The sequence below is a fragment of the Vulpes vulpes genome, chromosome 9 (genome assembly GCF_048418805.1).
Source record: "Vulpes vulpes isolate BD-2025 chromosome 9, VulVul3, whole genome shotgun sequence".
NCBI classification, from domain to species: Eukaryota; Metazoa; Chordata; class Mammalia; order Carnivora; family Canidae; genus Vulpes; species Vulpes vulpes.
In genome coordinates, this window is record NC_132788.1 from 3,876,704 (window position 1) to 3,895,210 (window position 18,507).

The 18,507-nt window shown below is 45.3% G+C and overlaps 1 protein-coding gene and 1 long non-coding RNA gene across 2 annotated transcripts; both read right to left on the bottom strand.

Annotated features, from left to right (window-relative positions):
* Nucleotides 1-679: 679 nt before the first annotated feature.
* Nucleotides 680-2,549, bottom strand: LOC140593817 (uncharacterized). Its single transcript, XR_011994114.1, has 2 exons — nucleotides 2,442-2,549; nucleotides 680-851 (listed from the first exon to the last, which is right to left on the bottom strand). It is a non-coding gene; the product is annotated as an uncharacterized lncRNA (long non-coding RNA).
* A 226-nt stretch (nucleotides 2,550-2,775) lies between these two features.
* On the bottom strand, nucleotides 2,776-17,152 carry COPS8 (COP9 signalosome subunit 8). Its single transcript, XM_072719088.1, has 8 exons — nucleotides 16,864-17,152; nucleotides 16,184-16,254; nucleotides 14,446-14,494; nucleotides 13,115-13,247; nucleotides 7,660-7,767; nucleotides 5,570-5,632; nucleotides 4,498-4,545; nucleotides 2,776-3,785 (listed from the first exon to the last, which is right to left on the bottom strand). The coding sequence occupies exons 1-8, from the start codon at nucleotides 16,939-16,941 to the stop codon at nucleotides 3,706-3,708; spliced, it is 630 nt and encodes a 209-aa protein (XP_072575189.1). The 5' UTR covers nucleotides 16,942-17,152; the 3' UTR covers nucleotides 2,776-3,705.
* Between the last annotated feature and the right edge of the window lie 1,355 nt (nucleotides 17,153-18,507).

Sequence of the window (18,507 nt, forward strand, 5' to 3'; positions counted from 1 at the left end):
CTGTGTGACTTTTTAATTTTATTTTTTTTAAAGATTTTATTTATTCATGAGAGACACAGAGAGAGAGAGAGGCAGAGACACAGGCAGAGGGAGAAGCAGGCTCCATGCAGGGAGCCCGATGTGGGACTTGATCCCAGGACTCCAGGATCACGCCCTGGGCCAAAGGCAGGCACTAAACAGCTGAGCCACCCAGGGATCCCCAGCTGTGTGGTTTAGCCCTCTCAAATGCCCAATCCCCGCAAGGTGGCAGGCCTCCAGCACAGGACCCGGCCCTGGCCAGCAATGAATGGCCCCCCAAACACTGCTGCCCAGCCCTCTGGGTTCTCTGGGCGCTCAAACCTGAGCCCCTCAGGCCTCACCACTTGAGATCTTTGATGCCCTTCAGCAGATTTCTTGCCACGCAGCCATCTGTTTGTAGTTCTTGGCACAACTGGAGTCTGCCTCAAAGTACTTCGGCCCAGGAGCAGAGATCTTCCCATGCTCACCGCCAACTCTACCACCCTTTGACTCTTCTCAGGTCATTTATTTTTTAAGGAAACTCACTTTTTTGTCCTGTTAAATCCCCCACATTCTAGATCTGGCTGACTGCCTCTTAGTGGGGCGTTTAACTTGTTCACCTAATAACTGCGTATCATGGAAATGGGCAGTTAAGTCTACACCTTGGTTAGATTCCTATTCATTTTGGGGGAGTTTGTTCTGACAAAACTTCATGGTGGAGACTATATGCTTACCCTGCCATCCTGGCAAGCTTACATGTCTCACTGAGTGATGTTAAGAATGATGGATTCAGGTGCTTTCAACTTACGTGTAGACAGGCCACTTCTCTTGATCCCAGGAAACACAGAGGGGAACTGGGAAGAGAGAAACAAGGAAGGAGGAACTAGCAATCCACGCCACCGCAGACTGGTCACAATGGGCAACCACAGCTCAGGCTCTGTGGGGTCTTTTTTCAGGTACCACACATGGAACGTACCCTGGAACCATCTTCCCAAGACATGGAAGGCAGTGTTATTGCCTAGGTCGTGCCTCCATCTGTTGAAAGGCTGGTCCGGGATCTAGTTCCCCCTTACCCAGGTTTGTGTGGGCAACCCTGTGGCACTGTCATGTAAGCCCCAGAGCAAAAAGCACAGATACACTCGATGGGTCTAAAGCAGGGTGCTGTCAGGCTACACCTGCAGCTGGCAGTCTCAGCAGTAGCCAGGACCAAAGATGGGCTGATGTGCCTGCTGGGTTTATTTTATGCTCAGTCTTACTTTCTCAGCCCATGGTCTCAGCAGCCATTGATGCTTCTTTCCTAGATCCTTTAGGAAAAGTACTGCAAAATATGGATTTTCTAATTTTATCAGTATCTATTGGGTGGAATCTTTCTGTAAAGAACTGTCTACGATCAGTTGTTTGATCACTTTGCAGGCTCAATTTTGTTATTTTGGATATCCCTAGGGCATCAATTCATTTGTTCTTTACAATGATAAATACAGGGGAGACCAAACATTTATCCTGAATTTCTTGTGCAAGGATGAGATTTAGTACTGTAATTATAAACTTGGGATTAAAAATATAAACATGTATTTAGATTTTTTGTACTCAATTTATCTCATGTTTGGCCAATAGAAGTTCCTTCAGGTTGGCTTCTACGAACTTCTGAAAGAACCCTCTTAGACTCTGAAACATTCCTGAACCTGGGAGATCTTATACTGAGGTTCAACCATGTAATTATTTCCCCAGACTAGTATCTACTTTGAAAATAAGTTCTGATTCTGCTTATTTGAAAATAGGAGTTTAGAGACCACCATCTGGGCATTATTGGTTCTCACTGGTGTTGGGTTATAATTACATTAGGCCTTTTTAGTTGGACCAGGAACTATTTATTGTTTAGAAAGAAAAAGCATTTAGGGTTTCTAAGTGAAATTTAAGACTACCTGATTTCTAAATTGCTTTATCCTAAAATATACTTTTAATAATAGTGACGTTACCAAGGTAGTTTTTTGAAATTAGCCATGAAGCCATATTCAGTGGGCTGAGGTCTGTGTCCTCAGTATGTATTCCAGTGACAATGCAAAATCAAAACTGTGATCAAGTCACCTGAAGTAATTACTGTTTCACTATGTGAAGTTTACTGACCACTTCCTTTTCCCCTTTGAAGAACCAGTTTTACTAGTTCGTGGGTTAGCCTCTGTTTTTTGAAATACCAGCAAGTATGTATGGTTGCACATATATCCATATACCCTTTCTCATTAAACCCCTTCTACTTCCTCTGCTTTCACTCTGAAGATCACCTTGTTTTCATCCAGAGATCTTCTCTCTCTTACTCATGCCTCCAGGAGCTGCACAGCACAGCACTGAATGCTACCGTTTATTCACCCCGTCCTCTAGTAATGAACAATTCAGTTGATTCCAATCTATTTAAAATAAGGCCCATGGATACAATTTGTACTTAATACCTGGAAGTTCAATAACTGGCATCATCACTTTCTAGCTATTGATCCTCTTGCTTCTTGAATTTCCATTTCCTCAACTGTAAAACAAGGGAGTTTTAACAACACGACTTAGACATCCAAGTTCAATAAACTGTTAATTTAAAAGGTATTTCCACAAATGTTAATAATTGAAAAATGTATTTAAAATGAACAAAAATCGGAATCATACAATCACCACTATATATGTCATTTCTACTCAAGTAGGACATTTGTATATTGAAAAAATGGCAAACTAGAATGTATCCACAGAAACACCAGGAGTGAAATTTTTAGAAACTATCTCAGATGAAACAGCTGATTCAATTAAATATTTATTGAACAAATGCAGAATAAATGAAGCAGGGGGGCTTTTAACCTGAAGATACAATAAACACCTCCAAATATTCAGAGGGCATCACACAAAAACTGCAAGACTTGTTCAGTATTTCTCCAAAAGGCAGAACTTGAACCAAAGGATAAAAATAAGCAACCAGTAGGCTGCAAGACAGTTGTACCAAGTGGATCACTTATCTTAATAGCTTCCTTGCCAATATAATGCATTCCACCCTAATATTCCCTTCTTCTGAAAGGAGTATTACATCTAATATCTCTCCTGAAGGTCTTAAATAGTTGCATTTTCATGGCAAGCCCTCCACTGCCAGCAATGGATGTACTCACACTATCAGGAAAAAAATCGAAGTTAAGAAACTGGTTCACTGAGGAAGTGGTCTTCTGTTCCTCAGCTACACTTCAGCATTCTGTAGGAGGTGAGGAGAAAGGAGAGCATATTCTCTGAAGGGGGTGCATCAGAATCCCTGGCAGCTCAGAGACTGTCTCCGGGGACAGTCCTCCTCAAACCCCAAAGGAATCACCGCAACTATCAACCATCAGTGCCGATGGGGTGTGCTGTACGCTGGGGCAGGGGCAAACAGTTGTCAACCACTGACCTACATGAAGCAGGAGAGCTGTTTTATCAGTCAGTCACTAGGAAATATAAACTGCATAATACTGACGGGCTCCATCGAAATTGTCAAATATTACAAAATGAGAATTGTTTCAACAACTATTCAGCATAATGTTTAAGGACAAAATATATAATAATATACTTTATATATGTATTTTATCACATACTCAGTAAGGAATGCTGAGGTGCTTCATCCATCCAATAAATTGAAAATAAAAATTTTACATTTCTATATCTGTCAGTATACAGGATTCTGAAGGTGGATCTTGGACTCAGAATGATATATCAGTTTTCGAGGAAAGCCACATAATCGGTCAGTCTGGCTAACTGCTGCTCATTGGGGATTGGGGGCACTGGGGCGGGCTCTGCAAGTGAAACAGAAAGAGACTAAAGTTAGACCCCATGTGACAGCACCTGGGCCCTGCCACCCACACCCTTCCAGGCCTGTCATTTAACAATAAAGAAACTTTCTTATTGATTTTGGACATTTTGAAAAACAAGCAAAGTTTCAACTTTGATGAGTTTTTCTCAAGGGGGAGCAAAGGCATGTCCAGCTTTGTTGAAGTTTCCAGGTTAACAAGCAACGCCTCTCTTGAGAGAGCACAGCTCTTCCTGGAAGGACATATACCCACCTGACATGATATTCAGTGAATAACCAATCACCCAGTGCTTACCCTGTGCCATGCAGTGCTCTAGGAGGACATTAAATTGTCAGTGAACAAAACAAAACAAAAAAACCCCACAAAGAACCTATCAAGGAATTTAATTTCAACTTTTAATTTAGCACATGTCAGCCCAGGGATGCCTTCCGAGGAAGTGCTGGTGAGAAGCCCCATCACGGCTTCCCCCCATGACACCACGGAGGCTCCGTGACTGGGCCAGAAGGTGCCCTGGCCTCAAGGTGAACTACAGAGGGGAACCCACACGTTCTCTATTATAACCAAATATATCATTATAAACAGCAAATACAGAATTTCATCTCTTCATTTACAATGTGGGAGCTAAGGAAAACAGAGACACATGACAAAAAAAAAAGAACAATGAAATGTTTTAAATAAGCATATAAACATAACGTACCTGATAAGGGAATAAACCTGTTAAAGGACACATCCAGGGCCCCTGCAACTAAGGAAAATGAACAGCCCAGTTTATATGAGTCACTGTGAAGAGCCTTCACACAGAGCATGTCATTTGTAATGTAATGGCATTTACAACCATTTACTTCTCAAACGGTTAACAGTTATGCTCTATAGGATTACGCAAATCTTCTCATTACAGCAGTGAGATCTGCTGGGACCGGGTCTCACCACCTCTTGTACCTTCCCAGGGCAGAGCCCACTGAAATCTGAGGAATTCCTTGCTGAGGGGTCAACACTGTCTACACGATAGGAACACGGAGCAGGTGGAAGGAACTCTGGTTGAGGGAGAGGGTGTATGGATGTGGCATTAAGCCCAGTTCCAAAGACCCGGCATAAAAGGGCACTCCTGCCAATGGAGGAGAGACCCCCACGCAGGAATGAACACGGCTCACTTCAGGAGGAGGACTGAGGGGCTGGGAATTCAGATGGAGACAACAAGCGCAGGCCAAATAATTTAAGCCTTAAAAGGCCAAAGAACTTAATTCTGTGAAAGTTAAAGCCACTGAAAATCTTGTTTCAGAGAAGAGGCTACACAGCTATAGTACAAGGAGAAAAAGAAGATATTTTTTTAAAAAGACAATGACTTAGATATGGATAAGCACACTTAGAAATGGTCCCATAAATAAGTGGATGGGAGACTAATGCTTAGTAAGAATTAAGTTGTAATATGGATTATGAGAAACCCATATAGTTTCTTATACAAAAAAAAAAATTGGGGGATCCCTGGGTGGCTCAGTGGTTTAGCACCGCCTTCAGCCCAGGGTGTGATCCTGGAAACCCAGTTCTTAAAAAAAATTTTTTTTTTTTTTTAGAAATCAAGGTAAAACCAGGTGATCTTTAAAATGCTTTCTGCTGCGTCTATCATTCCAGGTCTATACTTAACTGAGTTACTTTCAATTTGCTAGCACAGCAGAACCTTATTACCAAATTACTCAAATTCAATGTCTAAAAGACTGAAGTAGTCTTAGAAGAGGTCCATGGTGCATATATGGATGAAGAGCTCCACCTACCTGGCTTTTTGGGCATAACCATTCTTGTGGTAGAGTCGGCTTGCCATCCTTGTTCCAATATACCTAGAGATATGTATTTAACACACAAATGAAGCAATAACCAAAAGTTACTATAATTTTCATTTACAAGATCCACAATCTGTCAATGGCACTACTTGTATGGAGGATCTGACAAGTCCAGGTTACCCTACAATGTGTATTTTTACTAGAAAAGTTGATTATATAGATAGCATTCCCAGATGGACTTACTTTGAAACATTTCTGAAATGTGCATCAAAGTCTCATTTTACTCTATCAGGCTGATACAATCCCTAGCAAATGACCAGTCTTCCATAGTGTGCAATACGGTCTTAATCTGGTCAATATACAGGAAACAACACTTCCATCTCTAAGGAGGATGTACATGATACTGCCTCCAATTGCTCTATCAGTAGTAACAAAGCTGATGCCAATGACAAAACCGAGTCCTGGCCAGTAGGCACCGTCCCACAGCAATCATATCAGGTCATCACCACACAACTCTGAAGTAGGACTCAGAACCATCACTAAACTGATGTGGAAAATGAATTTTGGGGAATCCTATGATGTGTCCTGGGTCACGCAGTTAGTATGGGGTTGGGAGGAGGGTACAGGACTCGGACCCAGGCAGTCAGTTAAGAGTAGGGCTCAGGGGTATGTTATTAGTATGTAATAAACTACAGATCAATTTCAAGATGAATCAAAACAAATGTTTATAAGCAACAGTATGATTTACTCCAGGAACTTCATTAACCTGCCTTTTATGCATCTAAAATTGTGGTAGGCTTTGGAAACTGAGGAACAAGGTGTGGCCTTATTTTAGTCAGAGAATCAAAAATGTCAGTTATGGTAAAACAATGCTACAAGGCACATAGAGCATTCGATAGCAATTTACCAAGGGGAGGAGCTAGTTTGGGCATCACTGAGAAATCCAAATGCAAAAGCATATTTGGAGACACTGGGTAAGAGTTACTGGTGAGAAATATCGAGGAAAAAGGGGCTGAAAAGGGACAGTGAGAGGAGACTACCTTTACCAAATACAGGTAAAATGAGGATTTCTACAAGTGAGTCATGAGGTCAATTAAAATTTTTTTTAAAAGAACACATTTATCAATATGTTGATTCAGAGGAACAGATAATTTAAAGAAATTACAAAGTTTAAGAATTATTAATTTAATGCTACTCACCTGGCACACTTAACACAAGCAAATAATCTGTACACCCTCTACTTTCTTGCATCTCACATTCCGGTACCAATTCTAAGACCGGATGTAACCTGAGCTGCCTGGGGCTGTCTCAAGTGCCTTCTCCATAGGCCCCCTTGCCCTCTCACACCCTCCTTGTCCCTGTCTTCCAGGAACTCTGTTCCCACCACATCCCTCCCTGCTCGTCCCACTCTCAGTCAACAGGGGCTCTAGTCTCCTTCCTGGGAATCACCTTGGGAGGGCACCCCACCATTTCACAAGCCCACTGTTAACTTTAGTCTTCATCAAAGTTCTAAGAAATAAAAGTAGAAAATACTCATGGATCAAGTCCTGGGAACTGTGGCAAAAAATGACTATAGAAATATCAAAGAGGTTCTGATAAAGAAAGAGCTAGAATGATCAGATGCAAAGAGGGTACACCTCCTAGACATAGCCCAACGCTGACTTTATAAGAATGGCAAAGTCCTCCTTTGCAAAGCTCGTGTTCTAAGACAGCATTAACTGCTTTTGGCAAAAAATGCTTTAAAGTAAATATGAATCTGAAATCTCTTATCCACGCTTGAAAACCCAGAAGGCTCTACTATGGTTTTTCCTTAACTCATTTGGTAGAGAAACTGGTTGCAAGGTGCTGTAAGATCTGTATAAAATCTCTCCTCCTACCTTTGCAGGGATTCCTACCCCATGCCTTGGCAGAGCCACTACTGGCTTGATGAACGGATGTTTCCTGCTCACACCCCCTGGGGGTGTGGCACCCGTAGGTTTTATAATTCCTTCCAGGGAACAAACACCACCTAAATTCCAAAGCCAACCTGTTTCAACAATTTACCCTTCCACCTTTGTTCAAAGTAAAAAGTAAGCCCAACATACCTTTCACAGCCTCCTCCACAGGGAGCCCAACAAAGGCCGCGAAGTCGTCGGCAATTATGGAGGTGTAGGCTTGAGAGACCAGGGCAAAGGCTCTTCTTCTTGTTGCATCTGAGGTGGGAGTGGAGGGGGGGCAGACAGTGAACCAAAAGAGCTGGCATTTTTAACACAGGATTAAGTTACATGATTGTCCTTGTCTAAATTCTCTAAGCAAGACTAAATCAACCCAAAGAGCTCAATGCTGACAGATACAGACACCTGTGCCGGGCACGGAAGAGGTGCTCAGATACTGCTGAATAAACAAATCAATCTCTTGTACTTCCTCTCGGACAGCACATCTCTCTTGGAGGGACAATGAAATTTAAAAGGAAAAAAGTTAATATACATAAGACCCAAACTCTAAGAAAATTTCATTTAAATATTTATGTATGTAAATTTATCTTTATATACATGTTTTTCTTTTTTAATTCCACTTTCATGGACTGAAAGGAGTGGAAATAATCTACTTCAGTAATCAGCTGTCCGTTCTGAGCAGGGTCTCTGTATAGGAGTGCACCTAGAAACTGCAGAGCAAACCTTGCAACTAGAGTGCTCTTCTGTTAACAAGAAAACCACAGGTCCCCAAATGCCTCAGCAAACTGGGACTTAATACCTAACACAGTTTCAATCTAGAAATACAGTCTTAAGAGGTCAGTGGGGGAATTTCCTGATCACGTGGAAACCCTCAACTCCCAGAAAGGAGATTCCTTACTCTACCCTTAAGGGAGGTGACCTGGCCTGAAACATCCTTCCTTTTCTTTTGCTAATAATGTCCTTGCCCCAAGTTCCTTCCTATGCAAACCTGCCATTTAATCAAGCTCCTCATAGCTCCCCTCTACTTGCTCGATGGCATGCTGCCCAAACCAAAGATTGCTTAATAAACCCAATTAGATCTTCAAGTTTACGCAGCTGAATTTTTTTTAAGATTCATTCATTCATTCATTCATTCATTCATTCATTCATTCATAAGAGACAGGGAGAGAGAGAGGCAGAGACACAGGCAGAGGGAGGAGCAGGCTCCAAGCAGGGAGCCTGACATGGGACTCAATCCTGGGTCTCCAGGATCACGCCCCGGGCCGAAGGCAGACCACTGAGCCACCCGGGCTGCCCATGCAATTGAATTTTTATTAACACTTCCCAACTTTCAAGTCTTCTCTGAACCTTTGACTTAATTTGGGTTCAAATCCCAACGTCAAGTCCTGAATGACTGAGCCTAATGGGGAGGTGTGTGGGCTGCAAACAATTCCGGCAACAAAAGCTCCCTAGAGATGACATGTGGGAGTTCCCTAGGCTTACATTCCCACATTAAATACTCCAGAAATGAGGCAGAGATAAGTCAATGGTAGGAACCGAGGTGCAGCTAGCCTATCTTCCTGCCCACTGCTCTTGCAGTAACACAAGGGCTCCTCCCCGTGGCTGTCAACATGCTTACAAATATTCTATTTTACTTTCCACATTGAATTGCCAATGTTTATGTACAACACAGCCCCATGATATACTGAAAATCCTCTCTCCATTCCTGGGACGTTGCCTGACGACTACACCAAGCTTCTCAGGCACCCTCTACTCCCCAATAGGCCCCCGGCTCTCAGACAAGCCTTACACCTTTTCATCTCTGGGCTCTGGGTTTATGTTGCTGTGTGGTGTCTGCTCTCTGTGACTCCCACGTCTGTTTACAAGCTCCTCCTGCAGCACTGAAGTTCACTGCCATCTCTAAACTCCCAGCTCTGTTTACACTATTTAACAAGCTTGTTTTCACCTCCTATGGCACGTTTCCTCAACTTCTCTACAGAAGGAGGGCTTTTATACGTTTTCAATCAAAGAGCCTAGCCTCTCTAAGGTAAAGTCATGTGCTGGGACGCCTAGGTGGCTTAGCGGTTAAGCACCTGCCTTCGGCCCAGGGCATGGAGTCCGGGGATGGAGTCCTACATCAGGATCCCTGCGGGAAGCCTGCTTCTCCCTCTGCCTATGTCTCTGCCTCTCTTTCTCTCATTAATACATAAAAATCTTAAAACAAACAAACAAACAAAACAAAACAAAAAAAAGGAAGTCATGAGCTGAAGACTTGCTTGTTAAAGATATCACCAGGACATAGCCTTTGGCCTTGTCCCCTCATACTTAAGGATCGCTGACATTCCATCACACGTCCTCACTTCTGAGCCTGATGTCCCCTCCAGCTTCCACGCCTCTAGTCAACTCTCTCCCCTGTCCTACCGATCGCTCAGCACATGGCCTCACGGTGGACTTGAAACACCTTGGCAATAACGGAGGCTTCCCTTACTGAATGAAGGTCATGGGCACTCAAACAGGGAAATCTAAGCATGCACCAACAGCTGTACCCACACGGAAAGCCTACTGAATTTTAAAAATAACTTTAGTTCAAGCACTCTGGTTAGATTTTTACAATTGAGAGGAGATGGGGAGAAGAACAAGACGGAATGAATGGAAGAGACAGGCCAATGGGAGAGGAAGAGGAGAGAAACAGAGGCAGGCCTGGCAAACAGGAGAGAAGCACATGGGGAGGCGAAGGGGGTGGGCAGATGGAGCAAAGTCACAGGCACAGAGTTCCACAGGGTTAGTCAAAGGCCACACAACTCAGGCTGCTTTTAACTACTCGGGGACATTCTAGTCACTGTGTGACCCTTAAAGACCTGGGAAATGGTCTCAGGAGAGAGTGTATCAGAACAAGTTGGAAAGTGCAGTGAACAGTCAGCACCTACCATCTGCAGCAATTCACCATGTGACAAAGTCCTGGGGAGACCCATGCTCACTCTGTGGTGTAAACAGTACCTCCAAGTACCTATTCTCTACCAGCAGTTGCAAGTGCTACAGAGGGAAGATGAGGGACAGTCCTGCACTTTCAAACCCATGTCTGCCCTTCTACTCCAGGGAGTCTGGACACCACTGCCCACGGCACCTGTAGTAGAGGGGGTGTCCACAGGTCAGGTGAATGTACTTCCTCTGCGCCCTCCCTGCCTCGCGCTGGCTGATCCACACACAGCTCCTGGGGCAGCCCCTTTCCATGGCCCCCTCCCTTTGGGCCTAGAATAAGAATGGCTACTGTCGGGATCCCTGGGTGGCGCAGCGGTTTGGCGCCTGCCTTTGGCCCAGGGCGCGATCCTGGAGACCCGGGATCGAATCCCACATCAGGCTCCCGGTGCATGGAGCCTGCTTCTCCCTCCGCCTGTGTCTCTGCCTCTCTCTCTCTCTCTCTGTGACTATCATAAAAAAAAAAAAAAAAAAAAGAATGGCTACTGTCCACAGTGAGCCCCTGGGGCTTTGCTGGCCTCTGCTGGTTGCCTTTGCCAACAAACAGCTCTTTCACTAGCCTCTGTTCAGTTAAGCCATTTTCAATTTTCTGGTAGGACTGTGACTAACTCAGAACAGAAAGGAAGAGATCTGACAATGAGACTGTTCTTAGAACAATCTAGAAAACACAAAGTTTGTAACACATTAAAAAGCAAAATATTAAATTTAGCAGTGATTCAAATATGCTATGAGACTTCCTTCAGCAGGCCGCATTTTATGGAGGAAGACAGTACCATTCATGGGTCTGGGGATTTGTAAAATTCTCAGGATATGTTCACAAATACTGCAGGTGAACAGATGAAAGCTTATACACATTAATGAAGCAAGCACATGTAAGTGCTTACACGTATTAATTTCTAACAACACAAGAAAAATACTACTTATGATCCCACTTTACATTGAGAAAAATGAGGTACAGAAGGATCACTCAGATGGCAGCATCAGGATACGAACCCCAGAAGCACGCTCCAGAGGCCAAACTCCCCCATGTTGTGCTACACGGTGTTCCAGAGGCCCACTGGACGGCCTCCAAAGGAGTGTTTAATCTAATGGAGCTGGAGGCAGAGGCAGCCCTGGGAGGAAACACCGCTATACCCGATGAAGACACACAGTGAACACTTGCTGGATGAGTCACGAGATCTGAGCCCCAGTCCTGCCAACGAACCTGCTGTACACTGCTGGGAAAGGGCACGCGGGCTGCGCCCTCACACTATAGTCCTAAGACAGAACCAGATGCTACAAAATCCACCATCACACTCATTCCTCCTCGGACTTATGTCAAGAGGCTAAGGCGGTTTCCTGTGGGAATATCCCAAACTGCCCTTACCTTATGCCACCCTCCTCCCTTTCCACCCACCAGCTTCCCACCCAGCAGGCCCTGCACTCCTGCTCACTTCCTTCATTCTTTTAAACTAAGTGTCTCCTGTTTTGTCGCTTACATTGTTCTGTTTTATGCTGATACAGCTTTACCATCCCAAGAGAAATTAGATACATCTCAGAAGCAACCTTCACCTTCTGCCCCCCTGAAAAGATGATATCCCTTGCCAGAATGATGAACAGTTATTCAAAAATTCCTTCCTCCAGAGCAGGAAGGCAGTCAGGGCAGGCATTACCACAGCAACAAGGTAACATTAGGAAATAAGGATTGAAACATAAAAGAGGTCACTGTATGAATTTATAAAAGAGTGAACCAGCAAACGTCAGGGGCAGAAGAACAGAAAGAGAGGCTGGGTCCAGTTTCATTGTCAGATCAATGCCATGTCACAGAGGCTTGTAACCTTTCAGAGCAATTGAAAAATATCTGAACATCTGTGTACTGAACTGACTAGGTACAAATCCAGAAGCTGGAGACACCCCTATCAAAGACTGAAGTCAACAGACTCCAAAGCACAGTCTCTATTTTTAAATACGTGGGGTTTAAAATCTTAACCACCACATACCTTGAGCTTGTTAGAGTATTACAAGATTTCATTTTAGTAGCAAAAAATCCTTTTACTGACAAGATCAATCTCAATCCAGAATTAAGATGAGAGACAGTGAAGCCCCTAACTGCTGATAAAATCTCAAGCAGGATGAAATGAAGAAGCACGATTAGAGCAAATCCTTACAAAAGAATTTTGAAAGCTGCTGTATTCACCTAGCAGGAAATATATGTATTTTTAAAACACACTGCTAACTTACTTCAGCATCGCAGCACTTAGAGAATGTCGCGCAGGCTGGGGGCGACAACCGTCCAGGGATGAGGGTAAGGGAATGAGGAAAAGAAAAGAGACATAAACAGAGTGGGAGCAGGAGGGACATATGGCTGGATTCAGCCACAATGCCAACTTTATTTGTATTATTCACTCTTTTATAAAGCAGGGTTGTATAACAAGCAGGATGTCTTAAGCTTAGTTTTCCAAACATGTCTTTTCACAATAGATAGCAAAGGTATGCGCCCTTGAATAGATAGCAATAGTATGCGTCCTTGAGCCACAAGCCTTCAACAACAAGGGTGAGACAGGTGGGCCGGTTGGAAGAGTCAACAGAGAGCCATTGCTCCCCTTCCTGGCACGCGGCTCCCAACAAGAGAACAGGTCTAATCTAATTCTTAACCACGAAGAAACACTACCTCTAAGTGCTTCCATGATTGGCTGGACCGTCTCAGACCACTGGTGTGCGTTGATGGTGGTATAGATCCCAGGGAAATCTCTCTGCCAGATTCTCTGTCCTACTGACCAAATTCCCCCAAGTTCAGAATTTGCCTGCAATAAATATTACTGTCTTTGAGTATATTCACTTTGGAGTTTTAGCAACAACTGTATCTTAAAACATAACTCAACATTTCTTTTAAGAGGTATAATTGCTTCTTCAGCCCAATCACTATCAAAAACGTTTTTAAGTGCTGTGGACAGTAATGCAAAATTTATTTGTATGGTTTATATAAATTCTAAGAGAAAATTAGAGCATAAAACACTTGTCTAAAAATATTTCAGAACTAAGCCTGGGAACTAACTTTCTTGAACGATTCTTCAAAATGTACTTGTATTTCATATATACATAAATGCTATAAATATCATATAGATATTCACAGATACATGCATGTAAAATATATATGCATGCTTTTTTGGCAAAAGTAATAGCAAAATGACAAAGAGTAAAGACCGTCAATGTCATACACTGTAGCCTCTCCCAGGACCAAATTCCCACGAACGTCACTGAAACTATGAGTGTAATTTACAGTTCTTTATTTTAAGTCAATGAAGCTGGAGGAATAAGCCAATCTTATATAACAGAATGTCTGGAGAAGACAGACAGTAAAAATGCTAAATGAATTGCTGCTAAATATCAATAATGAACAGAAGAATTCAAGTGAATTCTTGATAATATTCTGTGAATATTCTATGTTTAAAAAATTCACTTTGTACTTATTCTAGAAACAATGAATCCCGTAAAATTAAAAATGTATTTCATTCCATTTTGGAAGAAAATTTTAAGAGGTTATTTCATCTAATCTCCCATCCAAACTAAGGAATCAGAAATCCTAATTACCAAAAATAATCTTAATGCTGTGAAAATCATTCTTAGGATATACTTGTAAATAACACCAATTTCAAAGTAAATACCATTACTGCACAAATCAGTTAAAAAAGCAAAACAAAACCCAAACCAAACCTTTATGTAAAATATCTGTTGTTTGCCAGGCAAAGTGGCACTTAACATGAAGTGTCTTAACGTGATCAGAAGAAGCTGAAGACAGATTTCTAGAACTATCCAAGGGAAATTAAATTTCTGATTAGAGGAAACTTGCAGATCTGTCCTTAAACTTTAATACCAGTTTAGTAACTATTTCTGTGAACCACATAGGAAAGCAAACAGAAACTTTAAAAAGTTTACAATGTTGCCATTTAAATGAAAGCAGTTACTACATTCAAGTAGTAGGAAATACTGAAGAATACTTACAGACTTTATAGCAGGTGGTATCCTCTTCCAAAGATATCTTGCATTATTCCTAATTTACATCCCCCCCCAAAAAAACAATAAGCAATTAAAAAAAAATCACTTCGGTAAATGTTTAAAATTTTAGATCTTACTGCAAACACACAGAAGTATAGTTTAAAATACTCTGTATTTTATAGAGTCAAATTTAGTTTTATATGAATTTGTCCAGGGGAAGAGGAGCTTTTCAGATAAAAATAAAATACTTTTACAAAGTAATATTTTGCCATCTTTATAGTGCATTTTTAATTAACGATCTAGACCTTAAATTAAGGTAATGGTATGCTAAAAACACAAACACTGAAGTAGGTCATTTCTTCATAGATAAAAATAGGCAAATCTCTATACTTTCAAGGCTCTGGAGTCTCCTGACAACGTATGTGATACACATGCTTTCCTCCTTATCATGAACCCCCCTCTGACCGAGTGCAGAGCCACCAAAACTTCAAGAGTTTGAAAGCTTGAACTACAGCAAACATATGTCAGGATCACGAAAATGAAATCGACAGCTCATGGTTATATGTCTAGCAGAAATCAGAGGCTACTTTTTAAAAGATATGAAACAAAGAGCTTGAATAGAATTTAAAACACTTAACAGTAATTACTGACGACTCGCAGCAGCAGAGGGACTCCTGTGCGCTTATGCTTCCTGACTTTTCTTCAACGAGCACGAATTAGGAATAACTAAAAACAAGACCTTTCAAAGGATCTCATACATGTCATTAAACAAATTCCTCTCGACCTTCTCTATCTTCCCTTTTAGTTTCTCTGGATTGGCTGATTACATATGAAATTAACAGGAGCCCATGGAGGTTTTATAAAAACAAGAAAGGTCCAGCAGCCCGGGTGGCTCAGCGGTTTAGCGCTGCCTTCAGCCCAGGGCCTGATCCTGGAGACCCGGGATTGAGTCATGCATTGGGCTCCCCGCATGGAGCCTGCTTCTCCCTCTGCCAGTGTCTCTGCCTCTCATTAATAAATAAATAAAATCTCGGGATCCCTGGGCGGCACAGCGGTTTGGCACCTGCCTTTGGCCCAGGGCGCGATCCTGGAGATCCGGGATCGAATCCCACTTCGGGCTCCCGGTGCACGGAGCCTGCTTCTCCCTCTGCCTGTGTCTCTGCCTCTCTCTCTCTCTCTGTGTGTGTGACTATCATAAATAAATAAAAATTTAAAAAAAAGAAAGAAACATTATAATAAATAAATAAAATCTCAAAAAAAAAAGCAAAAACAAAAAAGATCAATAGAACTAAAGGACTTTATAGACACTGCTGTTTCTCAAAACAAATTAGAATGTGCTTTTAAAGAATATACGTAAAACAAGTATATTTTAAAACGACTGGGCCTAGGCACTATCCGATAACACATGAAACAGGTGCATTAAGTATTACGATAAAATGCACAGAGCTGGGATCCCTGGGTGGCGCAGTGGTTTGGCGCCTGCCTTTGGCCCAGGGCGTGATCCTGGAGACCCGGGATCGAATCCCACGTCGGGCTCCCGGTGCATGGAGCCCGCTTCTCCCTCTGCCTGTGTGTCTCTGCCTCTCTCTCTCTCTGTGACTATCATAAAAAAAAAAAAAAAAAAAAAAATGCACAGAGCTCCTTGCGCCTTAGGGTTTCGCTGACGTCTTTCCAACGCGAAGCGTAATTTCTGTACAATCCTCAGGAAGCCACTGCTCTCGGATTTGGGTAGAAAAGTACTTACATGTCATTGTGGAGCAGATATAAAGCTAAGAGCTGACCGTACACGGGGGGAGTGGCAATTCCTCCAGGAGCCTGTAAGGCCAAAAAAAAAAAAAAAAAAAAAAAGAAATATGAAAAATACCTTATTTACGCTTACACTTAAAAAAAAAAAAAAGAAAAGAAAAGAAAAAGGATTTTATTAACACCAACCTAAAAGATAAACCTTATAGTACTTATAACTGCAGATGTAGAAAGTGCTCCGAGAAGAGGCAAAACACTAAAAATCGCACCGTTGAGTTCAGATCTGCCGGCGCCTGTGATTTCTAGGTCCCTCCAAACCCGTGTGTCTCCGTAAGGACAAGAATATGTAAACTGAGGACGCCTGGGGCGGGGGGAGGGGCTCAGCGGCTGAGCATCTGCCTTCCGCTCAGGGCGTGACCCCAGGGTCCTGGGTTCGAGTCCTGCCCCGGGCTCCCTGCGTGGAGCCCGCTTCTCCCTCTGCCTGTGTCTCTGCCTCTCTCTCTCTCTCTCTGTCTCTCACGGATAAATAAACAAAACCTTAAATAAAATCTTAAATAGCTGCAAACAAGGAAAGGGAGCCCCCGGGGCGCACCCCCGCGTCCCCGGCGCCCCGCCGGCCCCGTTACCCTGGAGACCGGCACCGCCCCGGGGGCCCCCTGCCAGCGCGCCGCCAGCCGCCACCTCGAGCTCCTGGTTCTCGCACTGATCCAGCAGCTTCTTGAAACTGAAGGCGCCTTCCGCCATCACCGCCACTGGCATCTTCCCGGCCGGTCCGCCGCCGCACCCTCACCGGAGCCGACCCACGACTGTCCCTCGGGCCGTCGCGCCCGCGATGACGTATGCGGCCGCCGCCGCCGCTGAGCGCCCAGGCGCAGCTGCGCCGTCGCTTCCGGCGCGTCGTCGCCGCCGCGCTGGCCGGCGCTCTCGGTGCCCTGGAGGACCCGCGCGGCCTCGCGGGAAGCGGCTTCCCGAGCGCGCGGCCGGAGGCGGGAGGGGCGGGGTGTGCGCGGCGCGGCCTGACACGCATGCGCGCTGCGAGGAGCGGCCCCCGCCTGGGGTCTTCGCCGCGGGAGGTCGCGGGAGGCTGGGGTCGCCCACACGCGCCCCTCCTGCACCCCCAGGCTCCTGAGCTCTGAAACGGGTCGGGTGCGGGCTTGCGCCGTGCAGCCCGCCTGGCTGGGCCGCTCCCCGGGGCTGGGGACCCTCCTGCTGCGGAGGCGTGGGGGGGGGGGGAGGTCCTCTCCTGCGGATGCTCTGCTGCGCTGTCTGCAGTGACTTGCTGTCGGGTTGCCCTTCGGGTCACCGCCGGCCCGGAGGCTTCTTTTCGCGTCCTGCTGCAGGTCCGGCTGCGCAGTCCGCAGGCCCCGCTGCGCAGTCCGCAGGTCCCGCTGCGCAGTCCGCAGGCCCCGCTGCGCAGTCCGCAGGTCCGGCTGCACAGTCCGCAGGCCCCGCTGCACAGTCCGCAGGTCCCGCTGCACAGTCCGCAGGTCCGGCTGCACAGTCCGCAGGCCCCGCTGCACAGTCCGCAGGTCCGGCTGCACAGTCCGCAGTCCCGGCTGCACAGTCCGCAGGCCCCGCTGCACAGTCCGCAGTCCCGGCTGCACAGTCCGCAGTCCCGGCTGCACAGTCCGCAGGCCCCGCTGCACAGTCCGCAGTCCCGGCTGCACAGTCCGCAGGCCCCGCTGCACAGTCCGCAGGCCCCGCTGCACAGTCCGCAGTCCCGGCACACAGTCCGCAGGTCTGGCTGCACAGTCTGAAGACCCAACTGTACAGTCTGAAGGCCCCGCTGTACAGTCTGCAGATCCGGCTGCACAGTCCGCAGGGCCGGCTGTACAGTCTGCAGCCCCAGCTGCGCAGTTAGAAGGCCCGATTGTACAGTCTGCAGGCCCTGCTGCGCAGTCCGCAGCCCCGGCTGTACAGTCTGCAGGCCCAACTGCAGTCTGAAGGCCCGACTGTACAGTCTCAAGGCCCCACTGTACAGTCCGCAGACCCGGCTGCACAGTCCGCAGGGCCGGCTGTACAGTCTGCAGCCCTGGCTGCGCAGTCCGCTGGTCCGGCTGCACAGTCCGCAGCTCCGGCTCTGCAGTCCCAAGGCCCGACTGTACAGTCTGCAGCCCCGGCTGCGCAGTCTGCAGGCCCGGCTCTGCAGTCCGAAGGCCCGACTGTACAGTCTGCAGCCCCGGCTGCTCGGTCTGCAGGCCCAGAGCAAGTGGCAAATGCAGGACCCTGGTTGAAAAAATGGGAGGGGACACTAGGGGTCATATCATGCAAAGCTTTCTCCTCCGACTGGAGTGTACCTCACCTTTTCCTGGTGCTTTCTGCTAT

Bases quoted from the DNA above. Each gene is read 5' to 3' on its own strand.
- COPS8 (XM_072719088.1), bottom strand. From the start codon at position 16,941: ATGCCAGTGGCGGTGATGGCGGAAGGCGCCTTCAGTTTCAAGAAGCTG. The intron at 5,633-7,659 runs GTATGTTGGGCT...ACATATCTCTAG, and splicing joins TGTGGAGGAGGCTGTGAAAG to GTATATTGGAACAAGGATGG. The intron at 3,786-4,497 runs GTACGTTATGTT...TTTCACTTGCAG, and splicing joins CAGGTTTATTCCCTTATCAG to AGCCCGCCCCAGTGCCCCCA.